Raw genomic sequence first — 18,924 nt, forward strand, 5'->3', positions numbered from 1 at the left:
CCGGCTTGTTTACCACCTCGCCACTGGATCCTCCTCCGGACATGGCTGAATTCGACTGTGATAGACTCTGCTGTAGATTTAGATTGGAAAATATTTTGCTTAACGAAATTTGCTCTCCCGGCATCTGGCCGGTTGTGCATGTGGCTGCTGTCAAAGCTTTTGCGAAACCAAAATCTGGTCCCCGGGATATAATGGGCTTCATATCCAAAGAACCACTACCTGGCCTGGGTACAGGTTTATTAAACATGGAATTAGACGATTCCAGAGTGGCACTTTCGAGTAAAGAACAAGACAAACGATTTGTCAAATTTTCCGTCTGATTGTGGTAAAGAGAATTGTTGCCTTCATCAATTGCGGCTCCTCCACCACTACCTATGGACTGTAGGGAGTTGGGAGCTACATCACGCTGTTGCTTTTCTAATTGTTCCACCGACAAGGTATTGGGTAATATACGAGGAGTATAACTTGCTACTTCTGCTGTTGGCTTTGCCGATTCGAAAAATTTCAAAACATTTCCCGAAGCGATATTCTGTGTAGGTGTGTGTTGTGCCAACTGAACACTGCCAACATTATTTGGAGTTGTGGAATTTTTATGGTTCTGCTGCTGGTTGCTGTTGTTAAATTCTTGCTGAGCATTCGATAACATTTTAAATATATTCACATTGTTGTTTTCTTTAGCATCGTTCACTTGTGTGGAATTGTCAGCAGTTATGATACTTTCGCCCGAGCCCCCAGCTGTCTGTACCAGTTCACTAACCAACTTACTTATGCGATCACACTCTAAACTGTTATAGAACCAAAAACCTCTGATACGTGACCGCTCATTACGATAGAGCAAGAAAGGTGCCTGCGCCTGCAATTCCAAGTGGCTGGTAATGGGCTCGACGAACGATGTCGTGTTTAGGCGATTGTTTATGAAAATACTGTGAAATGGTTGAGCATTGCGGCTGTATATGAAAAAGGCTCCCTCGACATCAGTTTTCTCCCATTCGTTTTGATCTGAATTGAAAATGTAGAATGCCACATGTGATGATGTATCCACTATGTCCTTGGCATAGGGATCAACCTTTTTTATGGCCGCTAAATTCATACGTGTTTTACTCGTATCTGCCATTATTTCGATGTTCTACACAAAAAGTTAACAATTAATAAATACTTTTCTTTTAACGAGGGAGTTTATTGTTATTACAACAGAAAATCTCTTTAGATTACTATGAAAATAAGTTGAAATCTTTTTTCTTTCTGGTTTAATTCTATTCGAAAATAGCAACGTAGCGTAATTATAAAACACTGGTAGTAAACTGAATTAAAACAATAGGGTGATTATGAATATTTCGTTAATCACAGGTTTTGAGTTTAGAAAATGTTAAAAAAAATACAATAAATAATACTATACAAAAATATTATTTTATAATAATAAGTTTTGCTTTCGATTAGATATTGATAGCATATTTTGTTAAAAAAATCGTAGTATACCAAATTTTTCTCAAAAAACATAAAAAAAATTATTATTTTTGAGTCATTCTGTTAAATTGTGAGATAATTTTAACACAACGTTGACATCAGCCTGCTGTGTTTACAGTTTGTATTTCATTCCATTCCGTAACAGTTCAACTATTTTATTGTTTACTTTTTATTTTAAACAGATTCCATAAAAATATCGGCAGAATTTCATGAGGCGTTGAATTATATAGTTTCTTTTTTATTTCAATTTTAATTTAAAATAGACATGGATCGCAATAAGCCTTCCTCCTCTTCACAGAGGGCGCCAAAGAAAGTATCTTCACATGCGGGCAGTGAATTTTTCGCTCTAGGCTCCAAAGGCTACAGAGATGATTCCAAAGCAAAAATTGTACCCATTAGCAAGACGTCTAGTGGTTCGTCAGTCGATCGAAAACGAGAAACTTCGGGAGCCAGCACTTCAATGATGGCTGCTAAGAAGGCAAAGTTATCAACTACTAGCAGAATACCTGGTGAAGCTGCCAACTCAGCACCTTCTAGTGAACTATGGGAACAGATGGCCACCGATTGCGACTCGCTTGATATTGTAGAAACAGTAACGGCGGCCGCTGAACAACACGATACCGAGACCTTAGTAAGAGTCATTTGCGGTTGCATTAAAAATCTAATATCTTCATATGCCAAATCCAAACCAGATACAGTGGCCATGTTGGGTATTTTATATTTGGCCAAATTACATCCAGATTATTTTTCCAATGATATTATTACATCTGGCTTGTTACATATCCTGCGGCGAGACTTCAATGCTAAAATGAGACAGACACCCTACTCCCATATTTTGGCTTGTAACCTTTTGGCCCGCGCCTACAGCGATAAGCAGCAATGGCCAGAAATTTTCATGCGCATCTACATAGAAGATGCAATTAACGATCGTTTTTGGTCTGACAATAGTTTGTGTGCACCGTTTATAGAGAATATAGCTGCTGCTTTTAAAACACGAACACCACAACTGAATTATTTACAGCATGAATCTGGGGCAGGACCATCAAGTGGTGCCGGCACTCCAACAACCACCACTCCCACCCAAACAACACAACAACCCGCAGTTCCCATAAACATTGACGATGATTCGTGCGATAACTCGGAGGCCAGCGGTTCAGCGAAACCCTGTGACTTTAAACAGGGCTGTGAATCGTATTGTGAGGTAAAAGATCGTTATATGGACTCTGAGCGTATTGTGGAGAAATATGTAACCGATGCTATCAAAGAACAGCTCAATAAACGTCAACAGCAGGAATGCTACACCCGTAACTTTTTAAAATTCCTTTGCAAAACATCGGGCCTGGTAGAAGTGCGTCACATGTGCATATCACGTTTGGAACTATGGATACATAATGGCAAATTGGTGAAATTTGCCCAGGAACTATTATCGTATGTATGCTTCAATGTGAGAGCAAAATATGTTAAAGACCATGAAGTTTTGGCGATATTGGTGAAAATGAGACTGAAAGCGAAACCACTTATAAATTTCTATATGTCTTGCATAAAAGAGATGATACGTTTAGAGCCGGGAATTCTAAATGTGATTTTAAAATTGGTGGTACAAAACGAATTGTCGAATACGAGAAATCCAAATAATATGGGAATGTTGGGTAAGAGGTTTAAGATTTCTAGCAGAGCTTTATTTGTAAACTATTTTTTTTTCCATTTTCAGCTACCATGTTTCAGGCGGCACCCGATGATTCAGCTAAACATTTGGCTGAAATCTATAAAGAATTTCTTTTGCAACGTGATGACTGCTTACGGACCCTACGAGTCTTTCTACGTGAATTGGTGCGCATGCTACGCAACGACATAAACTTGGTGGTGTTTTGTAAAGTTTTTCTTAATGGTCGTCCCGAACTGAACAAACAAATAGAAAGTTCCGAGTTTCGAGATCGCATATTTCATTCCATGGTAGATATAACATGTCTAAGCATGTTGCTGTCCGTATCGCCACAAGTGAGAGAGGCGAGCATATCGTTAAGAGTAACGAAAGATAATACAGCCAACAATGCTGTTCTGCTAAAATTCTATAACCAAATGTGTCAAATACAATTGGATTGTGTCTCATGGATGTATGAAATTGTACCCACTCTATTTAAATTGCAGGCAGGGGAGTTTTTTCAAGGTTTACACAAAATACTGCTATTGGAAAATGCTGAACAGTATTCACGTTATGATCAGTGGCCCTCCGAGCCGGAAAGAACTACATTGTTGCGTTTAGTATCGGAAACTCCCATACATGAGGACACACTATTGCGCATTATCCTAATTGGAATAACGAAGGAAATTCCCTTCACCATACCCGATACCTTCGATATAATTATATCGTTAATTAAAAGAGCCTCAACAATGCGCATTACCAATTGTCCAGTGGTTCAGGCGAATAAGTTCGATATTATCGATTTTCTCTTTAGCATGGCCGAATATCATCATCCGGAAAATATTAATTTACCCGTTGACTACGAACCACCGAAATTAGCAATTACAGTTTTGTATTGGAAGGCTTGGTTGATAATGTTAATGATTTCAGCTCACAATCCATCGACATTTGGAGCATTCTGTTGGAATCATTATCCCACCATGAAAATGCTAATGGAAATGTGCATAACCAATCAGTTTAATGAGACCGCTATGAGTAAAGAGGAATTGCAGGTCAGTTTTCAGTGCTATATTTGAACATATTAGTTTATTTTCCAATCATTAAAAATTTTCCAGATTGTACCCTTAGAACGTGATCACATTGTTGAATTTGAATCGTATTTAGCCGCTCAAACTTCTCAAGCAGTAATTACCGAGGAGAATGCCATTCTTACTTCACAGCTAATGCTAATGGATCCCATGGGTGTGGCGAGGCGAGTACCGAGTGGGGTTCTGGAGCAGTTGCGCACTTTAAACAAATCCTTGAAAATTGGTCATTTGCTGTGTCGTAGTCGCAAACCAGATTTATTGTTAGACATTATCCAGAGGCAGGGCACCACACAATCTATGCCATGGCTTTCGGATCTGGTGCAAAATAGTGACGGTGACTTCAATCACTTGCCCGTACAATGTCTCTGTGAGTTTTTGCTCTTCAATGCCAACATTATAAATGAGGAAAATAGTCGTGATGCAGAGTTGGTCAACTTTTTGCGCAACGTAATAATGGATCCCACATATAGTAAGCAGACTGTATGCGAGATATTGGATTATATATTTAGACGTTTGTGTTCTACTGTAAAACAGACACGTTTGTCCGCTTTAAGGGGTCTGAAAATCATATTCAAATGCTCTGAACTAAGTCCCAATGAATGGCTTTTAAGTGCCATTCCACAGATACCACATTTTAATGATGTTCGTATTTTTATAATACCCCAGTTGCGATCGGCTTGTCAGGTGGAAAACTCCCCGGATTTGGTAATGGCTTATATACAATTTATTGCGGCAAACACTTTAGATGATTCGGTAACTGATATGTTGGATCATGTTATCGATATGGCTCAATTGATTGTTGAACGCAGTACTATGTTTCAACATATTATTCCCTTGCCAGAGGGTTCAGTGACCACCATGGCAAATGATGAGCTGGCCAAGTTGGATGAAGAGAATCGTTTGCAAACTTTAAAGTGTTTATTTGTAATGTTCAACAATTACATTATCAAGCTGGGCGATCATCATGAGACTTATCAATGGACTGAGTATCCAGATTTGTTGATGGTGCAGTTTAATGATGGCATCCAATTGCCACTGCATCTTAATATAATTCATGCTTTTATTATATTGCTCACGCATTCAAGCAATCAAATGCCTGAATCTATACCAATTTTGGATTATTGGTTTCCATTGGGTGGTAATGTGCCCATAGCCTACATACCCAATATGCCGCATGAACCTGTACAATTGCTGCCGGACTGGCTGAAATTGAAAATGATACGTTCTTCTGTGGACAGGCTAATTGAGGCGGCAATAAGGGAATTGACTCCTGATCAAATTGTATTGTTTGTGCAAAACTTTGGAACACCCATCAATTCCATGTCCAAGTTGTTAGCTTTATTGGATCATGCTGTTATCGAACAATTCGATACGGTTAAGAATGCCATTTTGAATAAGGCCTACTTGGCCCAGTTGATAGAAATTCAACAAGTAAGAGGAGCTAAAAATGGTCACTTTACTGTTCAGGCCTTGGGTTTGTACTCGCATTCTCAGACAGTAGCTGACAATCCAAAGATAAGAAATGATATTTTGGAATGTATACAATTGGAAGAGTTAACACCTTGTCCTGTTAATCAAACTATATTTAACAAATCCCTGGCTCCTGCTACAAACGCTAAAGAAGCAGAAGATTTGATTTATAAAGTTTTAAAATGTCCCAATAGCAATCAGTTTAATGAACAGGATTTTAGAATTCTACTTCATCAACTTTTAAATAAGGAAGCCTCTCACTTGCACCATTGTTTTCTGAAGACTTTAAATCATGGCAATATGGAAAACTTGCTGATAAATGTACTGGAGCCAAAGCAGATTGTTTTATTAACCAGATCCATAATGAAACTAAATCCCCAGGCCATTAATGAAAATTCAAAATTCTTTAAATATTGTCTGCTTAACAAACACAAAGACAGTGCTAGTGTCAAGACGATATTGTATACTAATTGTTTGCAGAATTTGTCTGCTAGTGGTCAACAGCAATTGGCCAAACCCAGACTACAAAATAAACCTTCTCGTTTTACATTGCAGCAAATGTTAATGCAGTTTAGAAATCGCATGAAGTCCTCTTTGATCAACACACACACTTTATACAGTGACGGCATGTTGGTAGACTTGCTGTCAGACAACGATCCTGAGTTATGTTGTGTCTACAACAAACAAGATTTACCATTCTTATTCTCAAAATCTTCGGGAGATTTTCGTTTTTATTTGTTATCGTGGATTTGTCATGAAACCAACTGGGATACTATTATATCTACGCTAGAGTATTTATTGCAGTGCAAAGATCAAGATTTGGACTATTCTGCCGTTTTAAATTTTGTCCAGGCTCTCATTAATAATCCGAAATTGTGGCAGGGTCGCGATCGTTGTGTTTTGAAAGCAGATCCCACAGAAAACTTGTTTTCACTCACCGACAAAGAATTAAAAATTTTTACTGAGTTCATTTTAAGAGAAGGAGAATCCGAACTGAAAACTTCAGCCTCCCAATATGCGTTTGTGTTGTGCTGTCGCATTAATCTTTTGTTCCGTGTGTGCAAAAAGAATACCAACAATTTGATCAAGTTCATTGAGTATGTGTTTGAATGTGATTGTTCGCAAAAGTTGCGTTTAAAGGTTTTAAGGCAAATGTATTTAATGTATCCCTCCATTAAGTTCATACGTAGCCATCAATTAGAATCGTATACTGATAAATTACAAAATCTAAATGGCTGCCAGGCCGATAAAGTGTCCAACAATTTAATTACTTGTTTGGGTAATTTATTTACCAAAAAAGATTTTGAAACTTTTTCGAGTGATACTGAACTTTTAATACGTAAAATGGCAGCCTCCCATCCAGCTCTATTTCTTAGACAAATGGGGGTTTTATCTTCATTAATACAGGGACGTGGTCAATTAAGTCTGCGCGTTATAAGAGATGAGTACCACATGCATCGTTTTATACAGATATTAAGAACTTTGGAATTATTGCAACCTCTTTGTTTCGATGATATTTATAAGGAGGAATTCCAATCGGCTTTGGAATGCTATTTTACATTTTTCAAACAATACAGTAATGTCAAGGAATCATATCACATTTTAATTAAACTCATCGAATTGCTGCAAGCCTACATTAACTCAAATCCTTCTACGGCCCTGGTATTTATAGAGCAATATGTGGAGGTGCTCATGGATCTGGCGAATCGTTATAGTTCTTTGCAATCGCTACATCAATTAGTACAAGGCATAACGTTACTGCAGCAGAAGTCCTCAAGTTCTTCGTTGAATAATGTGGAAATGAAACAAGACTTTGACTTTGAAGATACCTCCTCCACCTCTCAAGAGAATCGTAATGCCCAACTGTCAACACCAATGGAAACGGACTCTTCGGATTCCATGTCGAGCTATCAACTATCCAATTTGGACATTAACAGTCGTGGTGCGGTTACATTTGCCATATCGGGCACCTTGAATAAATCATCCATATCACCACACTTTGCAAATCTCATTAAGATTGTTAAACATTCTAGTGCGGAAGATACCATACTGGGACCCTTGCAGGAAATTGAAAGTTTCACTTCGAAACGTTTTAATTTTCTAAGTGAACTATTTGATCGCCTCTTAGAGTTGATATTTTCGCCAAGTGCTCAAATTAGATCGAACGCTTTTATTTTGCTAATACGTCATCTGAAACACAACCCGGGCAGATCGGATGTAAACCGTTGTGCTCTCAACGCCTACATACAATGTCTCAGAGATGACAATCCTTCGGTGGCAGCCACAGCTATTGATAATTTATCTGAGATGACTTTGTTGCTGCAAGAGCATGCAATCGAGATATTGGCCGTATCCTTTGCGTTGGGTATTAAATCACGTTTAAATACAAATTCACAAATAAAGCGAGTACTGCAGACGATAATGCTGCAGCATGGCTATTAGGACCATTATGTGTTGTAAGCAGAATAAGTGAATTTTATCTATTAAATGTAATGAATACGTTTTATTTTTATTGTATTGTATTATTGTATAAGCTTAACAAGCATTAAAGTATAATTATTTTATAGAGATATAAATAAAAATTGATTTCAAAAGAAGTTGAATAATGTTTTGTGTTAAAACGCGATCAAATTGAACTTGAAATTGGTAAGAAAGTCTTTTAATTTGAAAACAAATTCGGACTAGTATAAAAATTTTATCTTTTCAACAAAATACACGATTGAATTTATTTCATACATTATTTATTTGTTCCATTTTTATCATTTTTACTACTCGATGAAGATGATGAGGTTGTATTAGAACTACTGCCGCTGGTGGGTGTTGGATTTTGGGCAGGTTCTCCCATATCCAAATGTTTCAATAGACGATATAATGCTACGGCCTCTTTAATTCGATTGAAAACCACACAAAATGTTTCAATTTCAATAAATAATTCCTAGTTATTAAGAAAGAAATATTTAATATTGATACAAGTTTTCCAATAAATGATAACATTACCTTTACATTAATAATTTTGTTTCGAATAAGAGATTGTAAGAAAACGCATACCAAACGTACCAGACGAGATTGCATGTATTTGTCCTTGACATTTTCACAAGATGAAATGCAATTGCTTATGTATAAATGTATGAATTCCGTGGGTAAATTAACAGAAGTGGTCAATCTAAAATTATAAAATATTATAATATTGAAAACCTATTTTATGTTCATATACAATGTACCTGTTAACAACTTCCATAGAGTGCAATGTTATATCCATATTAACCAAAACATGAAAATATTCGGTAATTTCGGGAGAATCCATTAGTTTAACCAAAATTTCAAAAGAGATCATGGGATTATTTTCCACTAAACGTGGTAACTAAAATAAAAGCAAACATATGTCAGTAACACCTAAATATGCAAGTACTCCTTTGTCTTTGTTTTACCTTATCGGGCGTTAGACGTATTTGGTAGACAAAGAAAGGATTTTTGACCAGCTCATTCAACAGTAACTTTTGATCTTGCAAATTTAGGGGTTGTGTAAAGGCCAACTCCATTAATTCCCTTGTATTGGTACTAATGCGATTACTTTTGTCATACTCCACTTTAACATTAAACGATTCCGTCCAATCGAACCATATTAGCTCGGACTCAAAATCCATCAATGGCGGAGCAATTGAAAAGAATTCCGGAGCAGGATAATTATTAGTTGCCATAATTTTACTTTAAGTTTTCTCTGTTTTTAATAAAATAACATAATTAAATGACAAAATCTCTAAAAAATCAAATTTAATGTTTATCAACAGCTGTGCAACAACACAAAACCAGATGTTTTGCATCGAATGGACAACATAGCTGCCAGATCATACGAGTTTAGTTCGAACATTTATCACTGACAGAAAATTATGCCGACGCGTCATAAGTTGAAAATTACTGAATTTTAGTCGAAGTCGACTATTTTGCTCTAAAAAAGTAGATAACTCGACTATAGGGTTCTATAAATCGAATTTCGAATAAACGAACAATCGACTTTTTGTGGAATAAAGTTGAAAAGTCGAAGTCGACTATTTTGTTCCAAAAAAGTCGATAACTCGACTATCTTCTATGAAAAATGTCGAAAAGTCGACTTTGTAAATAAAAGTCGAAAAGTCGGAAAGAGTCGAAAAAAGTCGAAAAGTCGGAAAAAGTCGAAAAGTCGGAAAAAGTCGAAAATAGTCGAAAAAAGTCGAATATAGTCGAAAGTCGGAAATAGCCGAAAATAGTCGAATGTCGGAAAAAGTCGAAAAGTCGGAAAAAGTCGAAAATAGTCGAAAAGTCGGAAAATTCGATAAGTCGGAAAAAGTCGAAAAAAGTCGGAAAAAGTCGAAAATAGTCGAAAAAGTCGAAAAGTCGACTATTTATAAAATATTAAAAGTCGAAAAATTGACTTTTAATTAAATGAAAGTCGAAAAATCGACTTTTTAATAAATGCAAAAAGTCGAAAAGTCGACTTTTCATATGATGCAAAAAGTCGAAAAGTCGACTTTTCGTTTCAACTATAGAACCTTACTCGACTATCGTCTGTGAAAAAGTCGAGAAGTCGACTTTGGAAAAAAAGTCAAAAATAGTCGAAAAAGGTCAAAAAAGTCCAACAGTCTGAAAAAGTCGAAAAGTCGGAAAAAGTCCAAAATAGTCAAAAAGTCGGAAAAAGTCGAAAATAGTGGGAAAAAGTCGAAAAAAGTCAAACATTCGAAAAAAGTTGAAAATCGAAAAAAGTCGGAAATAGTCGAAAATCGTCGACAAGTCTGAAATAGTCAAAAAGTCGAAAAGTCGGAGAAAGTCAAAAATAGTTGAAAAGTCGATAGAATTGGGACAAAATCGAAAAAAGTTGGAAAGTTGAAAAGTCAAAAAAGTCGTGTTTTTATGTTTTAACTAAAAATTAATTTTACCGGGGTTTGTATTGCTTGCTTAAAAATAGCAAAAGCTCTAAAATAAAGTTAAAGTAAAGCCAAAAAATGGAAATTTACAGAAATGCAGCAAAAGCTGCGCTGCGCTTTTTTACTTTCTTAAGGACTGCTGAAGGTTTTTATTATATATTTATATATAATAAATATAAATATAAAACCATGATTTTGACTATAATATTTAGATTTTAGATTTTTTGTATAAGAATACATACTAACTGCTTTTTTATAAACTATGCTGTAGGGTATATTAGATGCGGCACAGAAGGATATTAAACTCTTATTTGTTTTATGTGAGAAAGGAAAATTAACGTAGATTTAAAACCTTTGGGTCCTATAGACTCTAGGTTCGTCTGAAAGTGTACATTATATTTCAGCATACTTCACGATATAAAGAAAAAATGCACAAATAAGAACTAAATTTTTGTTTTTATTTTACTAAATTGGTTTTTAATTTTTTTTTATTATTTACTATAACATTTTGTTTTATTATCTTTATACATAAAATTAAGTTAAAATAGTTTTAATTGCATTTTTGTTTTCATTTATTATTTCATTTTAATACCTAAAATTACTACTTGAATATTAATTGATTCAAAAAGTTGCCTAAGTTTCAAATATTACAAAATTGTTGTTATCATCTTTTACTTTTTTGTTTTGTTTGTTGTTGTTGTTGTTTTATATCTTTTAAATTTTGTTTGTTGGGGTGGTGTTTTTTTTTGGTTTTGTTTATTTAATTTTTTTTATTTGTTTGTTGTTATATTTTACTGCTTAAGAGTAAATAGTTATCACTTCACGCCCACCGCCTCGAACCATAAGCACCTTTTCCAGTCCTTCTGTAAGAACTTCCAAAAATTCCATGTCTGTAAAAGAATTAGAATATAAATGAATTTAAGAGAAATGTTGGACACTAGAGGGAGGATTTTGATATTAACATACAATTGCTTTCACGTGCTGGATTAATATCCTTGGGTGGACCAGGTAAATTCATTATAACCAATTGGGCATCTTGTGATTTATTTACAATAACTTCATTAAGTTTAACAGCCGTGTGCATACGACGCACATTCATTTCATTTCTAAAGAGAGAGAGAGAGAGAAAAACGATCATTAACATAAGAATTTTATTTACAATTTTCAAGGATCTTGGAGATCCTCAATACTTACGGTTTCTTTTCTACGTATTCATCATTACTGCCATCGCCATCTTCATCGTCATCATCTTTGTTCTTTTCTCTATTGTCATCATTGGCCTCGTAGGCTTTACTGATGTTATTTTCATCATCTTTGGACTCCTACAAACATTTATTAGCCCAGATTCAGATCAATAAAAGTGTGAGTGAGTGAGAGTGAGAGATTGTAAATAAAAAGAAAAGAATAGTGAATGGTTTAGGAAGGTTAGTTAGTAAGTTATGTAAGGAAATTTTGTTTTGTTAATTTTTGAGTAGAACTGACATTTTCGTGTTTTTCTTCTACTGTGGGATCTGCAAATCGGACTTTGGATGATGTTTTCATACTTTCATGATGATGATCAATTATTGTTTGTACCTATAAAATTAAACAAAAATCATAATAATAAACTTGTTTCAAATAAAATGCATTCTTTTTTTTTTTAAATAAAATTATCAAAAATAATAATTATAATAATAAAATTTTGAAAACCAAACAATTTCTTTTCTTTTTTTTTGAAAATAATAAACTCTATCCATCACCAAATAATTAAGCTATAATGAAAATAATTTTGAAAATATACATTTAAATAATTGCTTAATTTCATTATACAAGTAATGAAATATGAAATAAAAAGTTTTGCAAAAAAGTTTAAAATTAAAACTAAAATATCTATTTACAAACTAAAATAAACTTAAGTAAATTATAATAATTGGGGGGTATACTAGTTCTACTAAAAGGCAATTTTCGATTTGCTTTCAAATTGTATAAAACTATTTTGGCCGAACTTAAATAATACAAATAATTGCAAAATTAAACATGTACTATCATGCTTTTTTTGATAAATATTATTTTACATGTTTTAATTTAAGTGCCTAATATCTATAAATTTAATACAGGATGTGATAATTTCAATATTAATATTGAATTCTTACCATTTTAAGTTAAAAATAATGTCCTATAGTCATTTAGGCCAATTAGGTATATTGAGTATGTAATTAGTTATAACTTTATTTGTCTGGAATTGACAAAAAATTAGAAAGAATAACACAGGCTAACAAAATTTAACATAAAAAAACTCGAAAAGTTATAAATTTCTAAAGGTCTGAGCAGCTTTTAATCCGATTCTGGCCTCAATTCATTCATATCATGTCATTAGGTTTAAAAATTCTCCATTTTTGGGACGTTAAAACATCTTTACTGCAAATATTTGTTATATCCTATGAAAGTCTAATCTTTGGACTTTAAAATGGAGTTTGAAAGGAGAACTTTAGTTTAAAGTCGACACATTGCTTATAAAGACAAAAGAAAATATTTTTTTCTTTAGCAAAGTCTCTGGGTAAAAAAATTGTTGGCAGTCTTCCTACGAGCACTCATGTAATAATAATCTGTCAAAATTTTGTTTAGAAGAGTGCGGGTGGGATCGTCTAAACGCAATATGTAGTGGAACCATCATACATTGAGAGAAAATACAGAAGGCAAAATTAACATTCGTATGACTCTCTTTATGATAAGACTTTACGCACGTAAAGTGTGCTCGTGTGAAGGGCCCTTAAACTGAATTCATATTTTTATATAAGAAAACGAATCCCGCGGATCTCTTGGGAATTTTATCTATCAAATTCGAAGAAACTTTCTTATAACTTACTTTTCTTATAACTTTTTAATAACTTTTCAAAGAGAGGATTTGATCTTAAAATTTGTTCGCGTCATTTAAATGAACATTCTTTATCATTCATGGTTGAAAAAAAGAGCGAAAATCAACGAATAACAAAAATAAGTCTAGCATTCCACGAACAAAGACGAAGTCAAAAAGTAATGTCTCAACAAAAACTGGTCAAAATATTTTCTATAAAAACTTGATCGATAACTTTTTTAATCAAAAATTTTCTTTTCATTTAAAAAGTTAGAAGAAATTAAAATTTAAAAATTTAACATCAAAAATAACAAAGAAATCACAACAATCAAAATCAGAATTCGTCGACATTTTGTTATTACAACTATAAAACTACATCAAAATTATCACACCCTGTACTCCATACAGTGGTACAATTCAACTAAAACTAAAGAAACAAATTACTTAATTTACAAAAAATTACAGAACATACCCAAAGTCATGAGAAATGAAATGACAAACGAAGTGAATGAGTTAAATGAGCGATAAACATTTAAGGCGAAAAATGCGAAAAATCCTTAAATGATAAATTAACAACAAATGACTTTCAATTAAAAAAATAACCCAGCAACTGGAAAATGATTAAAGACGTCATAAGAAAGTTTATAACAGCGAGTGAAGAATATGATGGCATAATGATTTTGAATCAATGAAAAGTTTGTTTAAAACAATAAAAGAAAATGTAAAATTGATTAAACAAGATGAGACAGAGCGAGAAAGTTCCTTAACACACATTCAGGAAATAATTGACCGTGTGTATGTGTCTTTATATGAGAAAGGATGAGTGAAATGCTAAACAAATGTACGAAAAGACAACTTTCATCATTGTAAATGTTGAATGAATTTGAACACGTTTTATAAAATATAAACATTTAATAACAATAGAACGAACAAGAACAATAAAAAAAATTATTTACGATATAGATAAATGTAGTAGATAGAGAAAAATACATAGAATAGAAAAGAATTATGTTTAGTTTTGTTGTTATTTTTACCAAAGGCATTTTGTCCTCCCCAGTTGTTGATTTCTTGTCCACTAAATTCTGTTATATTTTGTTTGTTTTTTTTTTTTGCAAATTGTTTGTTGTTGTTGTTTTTTTTAGATTTTACAAAAAAAGTAGTTTGTTTGTATTAAAAAATATCTTCGTTATAAGTATATAAACAAATATACATACAGTTATAATATTAATAATAAATATATAAAGTATATAAGTAGTAAATGTAAGTAAATAAATGGACATAAGTATATAAGAGAAGTAACAAAACGGAAACGATATAATAAAACAAATACATTTGAATAATAGAAATAACTTAAAATATAAACTTGATCCAATGATTTGTATAAAATATTTAAAAAAATTATCGAAATTATAATCTTACAAAAGAACAAAAGACATTTTATTATACTTGATAAATGACAAGTGACTGGTTGAGTGAGTGACTGTTTTGTTAGGCGAGTGAGTGAGAGAGTTTGTTAAATGCAGAACTGTTAGAGAGATTGTTGTTGTTATTGTTGATTTGTTTGGTGTCAAAGGTTAAAGTTATAGAAAGTACAGTTTCAATATTTTGTTTAATAATAATGAAACCATACTTTTGTTTACTTTTTCATTTAAATTGTTTTTAAATAGATTATAAAACAATTGTAAATAATAATGAAATGTTGTACATACGACTTTGGTTTTTTCAATACGATTCAATCTTAATTCACGCAACATTTGATTTCTTTGCTCCATCATTAGGGTCCTCTCATAGGTATAAGCGGAGATGTCACTGTTCATCTGTAATTAAAAGTTAATGGAGTTTTTAATCTTTGAAATTACTCTTTTTATTATAACCCACCATTTCAACGACTTCAACTTCGGCCTCTATACGCAAATGATATAAGAATGTCTTGAGATCTTTTTTCATTTGTATGGAATTGTCCTCCATTTGGGCAACCGTAAAGATTCTCAATTTGCAATTTCTCCATGTACGATGTTGTTTCAACAAGAATGGCAACAGCATTAAAAGACCGCCATCGTGTACAATCCACCAGATGTCAATGTTACCGCCAATCTTAAAATCAGGCTGAGTTACAACAATAATCCGAAATCTTCACATAATAAAACGTTATTTACCTTGTGATTGGATTCAGGGAAAAAGTTAATACCCTTGGGCACCAACAATGCCATATGGCAAGCAGCAACTGTGCGCACTGTTTGTATAAAGATTTTCCAGCTTTGTTTACCCTCCTGGCGCCAACTGTAAGGCCATCCCACAATCACGGTATTCGGTTTCATGCCCCCCAAACCAATTGTCTGAATACTATATTTTTTGATCCCAGAATAAAAAACAGTTTTACTAACACCCATAGCCATAGACTAAATAATGAAATCGTGCAAAGTTCACGACTAAAACTTACACTGAACTTAAACCTTCACCAATTTCTTTAGCCACCATAACATCACAAAAACCTTTTACCTTCTCATCGTCCATGTACTTGCGCAATGCCTGTTTAGCCTCAACGGCACGATGGCCAATTTTGGTATGATCTCCCTGTATGACGGACACACAGATGGTCAAACCCTTACCGGCCTTGAGCTGGGTAGCAAATGCAAATATTTTACGATATTTTGGCATACAATTGTCATTCAATTTGGAGAGCACCAAAATCTGGGGACGCCAATTTTTGGTATGTGGTGGACCTTCCTCCAAACGTAACAACGAATATCTGGCAGCGGTAAGAGCCATACCTCTAATACCATCACCCCATTCTTTTTCGGCTCTAATTAAATGTTAGCATTTTATTGATTAAATGATCTTAATTCAAATTTTTAAGATATTACTTACCCGCGATATTCAATATATTTATAAATCACAACCGCCATACCCATGGCAATTAAGGCAAAGTACCAAGATGTCATAAACATAACGGATATACATAAAGTAAGGCCAATTAGTGATAAAGACCAATGATAGAACTTGAAACGTGGTCTCCAATTGGGGGTTCTCAATAGAGTTTGCACGGCACAGGCCAAATTAACAAAACCATAACACATAAGGAAAAACATGGACAATAAAGGAGCCAACAAATCAACATTACCTAAAATGTGTTTGCATTCACATCAGTTATATATAAATTTATATTTTTTTTTTTTAATTCTTAGAGAAACTTACCCAATAAAATACCACACTGGCAAATTAGTATGGTCAAGAGTAAAGCACGAGTGGGTTCGCCGCGTTTAGATGATTTGGCAAATGGTGCCAAGAATGGTATAATCTCATCTCTGGCTATGGCTTGTAGGAGACGTGGGGCACCGGTTAAACTTTGTAGACCAGCACCGAGTGTTGATAAGAATGAACCAATTAAAATGACCCATTGATTTGGCCAGGCCATATTGGCTACGACTAGTTTGCCACCGATTGATTGACCGAATCTATAAACGAAAAGATATATCATTTACATAAACATACAGTCGCAATTGAAAGAGCTCGTTAGTATAAAGTACTGCATATTTTTATGTCAAATTAGTGTCAAACTTTGATGTAACTAATATAAAATAATCTTATGCTCCTTAATTTTCATGGTAATTTTATTTAATTGCTATTAATTAAAATCATATTACAAATGTTTTACTGCATACGTTAATACGCTTGATTAACTTACTTGTCTCTTAGCAATAGATTGTCAACGGTTCCAGCAAATAACAGCACACATGATAGATACACTGTACTTGTGGTTAAAATGGCGCAAATTGTGCCAATTGGTATACTCTTTTGGGCATCAGCCAAATCGCCTGATCTATTTGAACCGGCCATAATACCTGCGAGGCAAAGGATGTGACACAATAGAAAGAGAGAGAGAAAATAAAACATTCAATTAATTAGCATGATTAGTGTAACAATAAAAGTAACTAAATCTACTCCCACACACAAACGAAACACCCAACTACTCAATGATAAGCCCACGATAGATAACCAACAATCACATTTAAACAATTAACAACTGGATAATCAACAAGAGTCATCATCATCATCATTGCCAACAACTATCTAACTAACCTGTGACCGAGGGGAAAAAGATGCCAATAAGTAGAGTGAATGATGTGGTAATATCAGCCATGACTTGATTGTATGTTGAGGGAGCTGTATTGTCAATATCTTCAGGATTCTTGCCATATGAAATAAATTGTCCCAACTGCAATAAACAAAAAAAGAATGGAAAACAACAACAAATATAATTAAGTTTATTAACAATCGTCATTCTGGTTTGTTTTTCTTCTTTTTTTTTGTTGTATAGATGTGTAATTACCTCTAAAAAGGAGGGCATCAAATTCTCATAGAATACACCGCTGGCCAAACCTTTAATACCTTTAACTTTGGTAACATTATGGGCTGCGAGTAGGGAACAATTTGAGAATCATTAATTTTAATTTTTCCAAATTCATTTTGTTTACACTTACCCATATAATATTCATCACATTTGCCATCGGGACAATATAAATCATTAAGGAATGTATCATCTTTTGTACAATTTTCGATGGGTATATCCTTTAACAAACGTTTACCGAGAACGCACATGCTGTAGGGTAAAAGGGAATATGAAAGCATTAGAAAAAAGATTTCTAAGGATTTTTTAATGTTTTTCATTCATTATAGAATCCGTTAATGATGTGATTGATATAAAATAGTTCTCTTGCTAATGTTAAAATGAAACGATTAATACTCGTGATCGAGTAATATTGATTCTGCATTCTGCCATACTTTTTTTCTATAGATCTTGTTTGTTCTTTGAGATATCGTGGCAGACAAGATATAACAGTTGTGAAGTAATTGTTTTGAAATGGTATAACAACTGTCAGATGATATTAGATTTTATAAAACATCTAAATTTCGAAAAAATCAGGTTCCAACTTTACGATTAGAAATCTCAAGAACCCGATGTTTTGAATAAATTTAGATACGAATTTGGCGGAATTCAAACCTTTACAAAAGTATACTCTTTTTTTAGTCTTAAGAACTTGTTAATTGATTTATGTTTTGATACATAAGCTATAGCGATAACTTTACGGATTCTGTTTTTAATGAAATCATAACATTTTATAAAACCTCATTACACGTACTAAAGTTTTTCATTGCCATTGATGTTGTCGAAAATACCGACATAGACAGCTATAATGGAGAATATGACACAGGCCAAGGCCACGGCAGCAAATTTATTAACGAATTTTACACCCAGGAAGACAATTAAACCTGTTAAAGAAAAACATAAATAGGAAAATATTGATACTGAAGTTGCATAGTTTAACTCGAGACGGAGTTCGTCATAATGATAATAATCTTAAGCTAAGAATCGATTTTATATAAAACCTAAATTCAAATGTATAAAAAAACATACCCATGAACACCAGCAGTATAGTACCGTATACTCTGAAATTATTGTACATAGCTTCTGCATCCTTTGTAAAATCGCCAAATATTGAAGCCCAAGGCGCCATATACGTCTAAAAA

The 18,924-nt window shown here is 33.6% G+C and overlaps 4 protein-coding genes across 13 annotated transcripts in view; 1 reads left to right on the top strand and 3 right to left on the bottom strand.

The window, feature by feature from the left end:
- LOC111678027 overlaps positions 1-1,290 on the bottom strand; it is a 1,700-nt gene extending 410 nt beyond the window's left edge. The window contains exons 1-2 of the mRNA XM_046955835.1: positions 1,190-1,290; positions 1-1,126 (exon numbers count right to left, since the gene is read on the bottom strand). The exon at positions 1-1,126 is cut by the window's left edge and continues 410 nt beyond it. Coding sequence (XP_046811791.1) covers positions 1-1,114 — 1,114 coding nt within the window. The 5' untranslated portion in view covers positions 1,115-1,126; positions 1,190-1,290. The remainder of the gene's footprint in view (positions 1,127-1,189) is intronic.
- Positions 1,291-1,614: 324 nt separating this feature from the next.
- On the top strand, positions 1,615-8,106 carry LOC111678001 (integrator complex subunit 1). Its single transcript, XM_023439224.2, has 3 exons — positions 1,615-3,113; positions 3,176-4,158; positions 4,222-8,106. Exons 1-3 carry the CDS (start codon positions 1,730-1,732, stop codon positions 8,104-8,106), a joined length of 6,252 nt encoding a protein of 2,083 aa, XP_023294992.2. The 5' UTR covers positions 1,615-1,729.
- A 32-nt stretch (positions 8,107-8,138) lies between these two features.
- Positions 8,139-9,481, bottom strand: LOC111678039 (CCR4-NOT transcription complex subunit 11). Its single transcript, XM_023439272.2, has 4 exons — positions 9,093-9,481; positions 8,886-9,025; positions 8,662-8,827; positions 8,139-8,599 (listed from the first exon to the last, which is right to left on the bottom strand). The coding sequence occupies exons 1-4, from the start codon at positions 9,360-9,362 to the stop codon at positions 8,402-8,404; spliced, it is 774 nt and encodes a 257-aa protein (XP_023295040.1). The 5' UTR covers positions 9,363-9,481; the 3' UTR covers positions 8,139-8,401.
- A 1,820-nt stretch (positions 9,482-11,301) lies between these two features.
- The window catches only part of LOC111677993 (solute carrier family 12 member 6), a 41,423-nt gene continuing 33,800 nt past the window's right edge, over positions 11,302-18,924 (bottom strand). For 6 of the 10 annotated variants that reach the window (XM_023439209.2, XM_046953946.1, XM_023439210.2 and 3 more), the window contains 17 exons: positions 18,812-18,917; positions 18,537-18,666; positions 17,877-17,995; positions 17,726-17,808; positions 17,476-17,611; positions 17,081-17,237; positions 16,591-16,850; positions 16,264-16,516; positions 15,836-16,198; positions 15,552-15,738; positions 15,274-15,501; positions 15,105-15,212; positions 14,430-14,477; positions 12,045-12,137; positions 11,757-11,884; positions 11,529-11,668; positions 11,302-11,452 (listed from right to left, as the gene is read on the bottom strand). In XM_023439209.2, coding sequence (XP_023294977.1) covers positions 11,361-11,452; positions 11,529-11,668; positions 11,757-11,884; positions 12,045-12,137; positions 14,430-14,477; positions 15,105-15,212; positions 15,274-15,501; positions 15,552-15,738; positions 15,836-16,198; positions 16,264-16,516; positions 16,591-16,850; positions 17,081-17,237; positions 17,476-17,611; positions 17,726-17,808; positions 17,877-17,995; positions 18,537-18,666; positions 18,812-18,917 — 2,631 coding nt within the window. In that variant the 3' untranslated portion in view covers positions 11,302-11,360. The remainder of the gene's footprint in view (positions 11,453-11,528; positions 11,669-11,756; positions 11,885-12,044; positions 12,138-14,429; positions 14,478-15,104; positions 15,213-15,273; positions 15,502-15,551; positions 15,739-15,835; positions 16,199-16,263; positions 16,517-16,590; positions 16,851-17,080; positions 17,238-17,475; positions 17,612-17,725; positions 17,809-17,876; positions 17,996-18,536; positions 18,667-18,811; positions 18,918-18,924) is intronic. The other 4 variants (XM_023439212.2, XM_023439214.2, XM_023439215.2 and 1 more) reach the window with 4 other exon arrangements.

Source organism: Lucilia cuprina, chromosome 6 (assembly GCF_022045245.1).
Source record: "Lucilia cuprina isolate Lc7/37 chromosome 6, ASM2204524v1, whole genome shotgun sequence".
Classification (NCBI taxonomy): domain Eukaryota; kingdom Metazoa; phylum Arthropoda; class Insecta; order Diptera; family Calliphoridae; genus Lucilia; species Lucilia cuprina.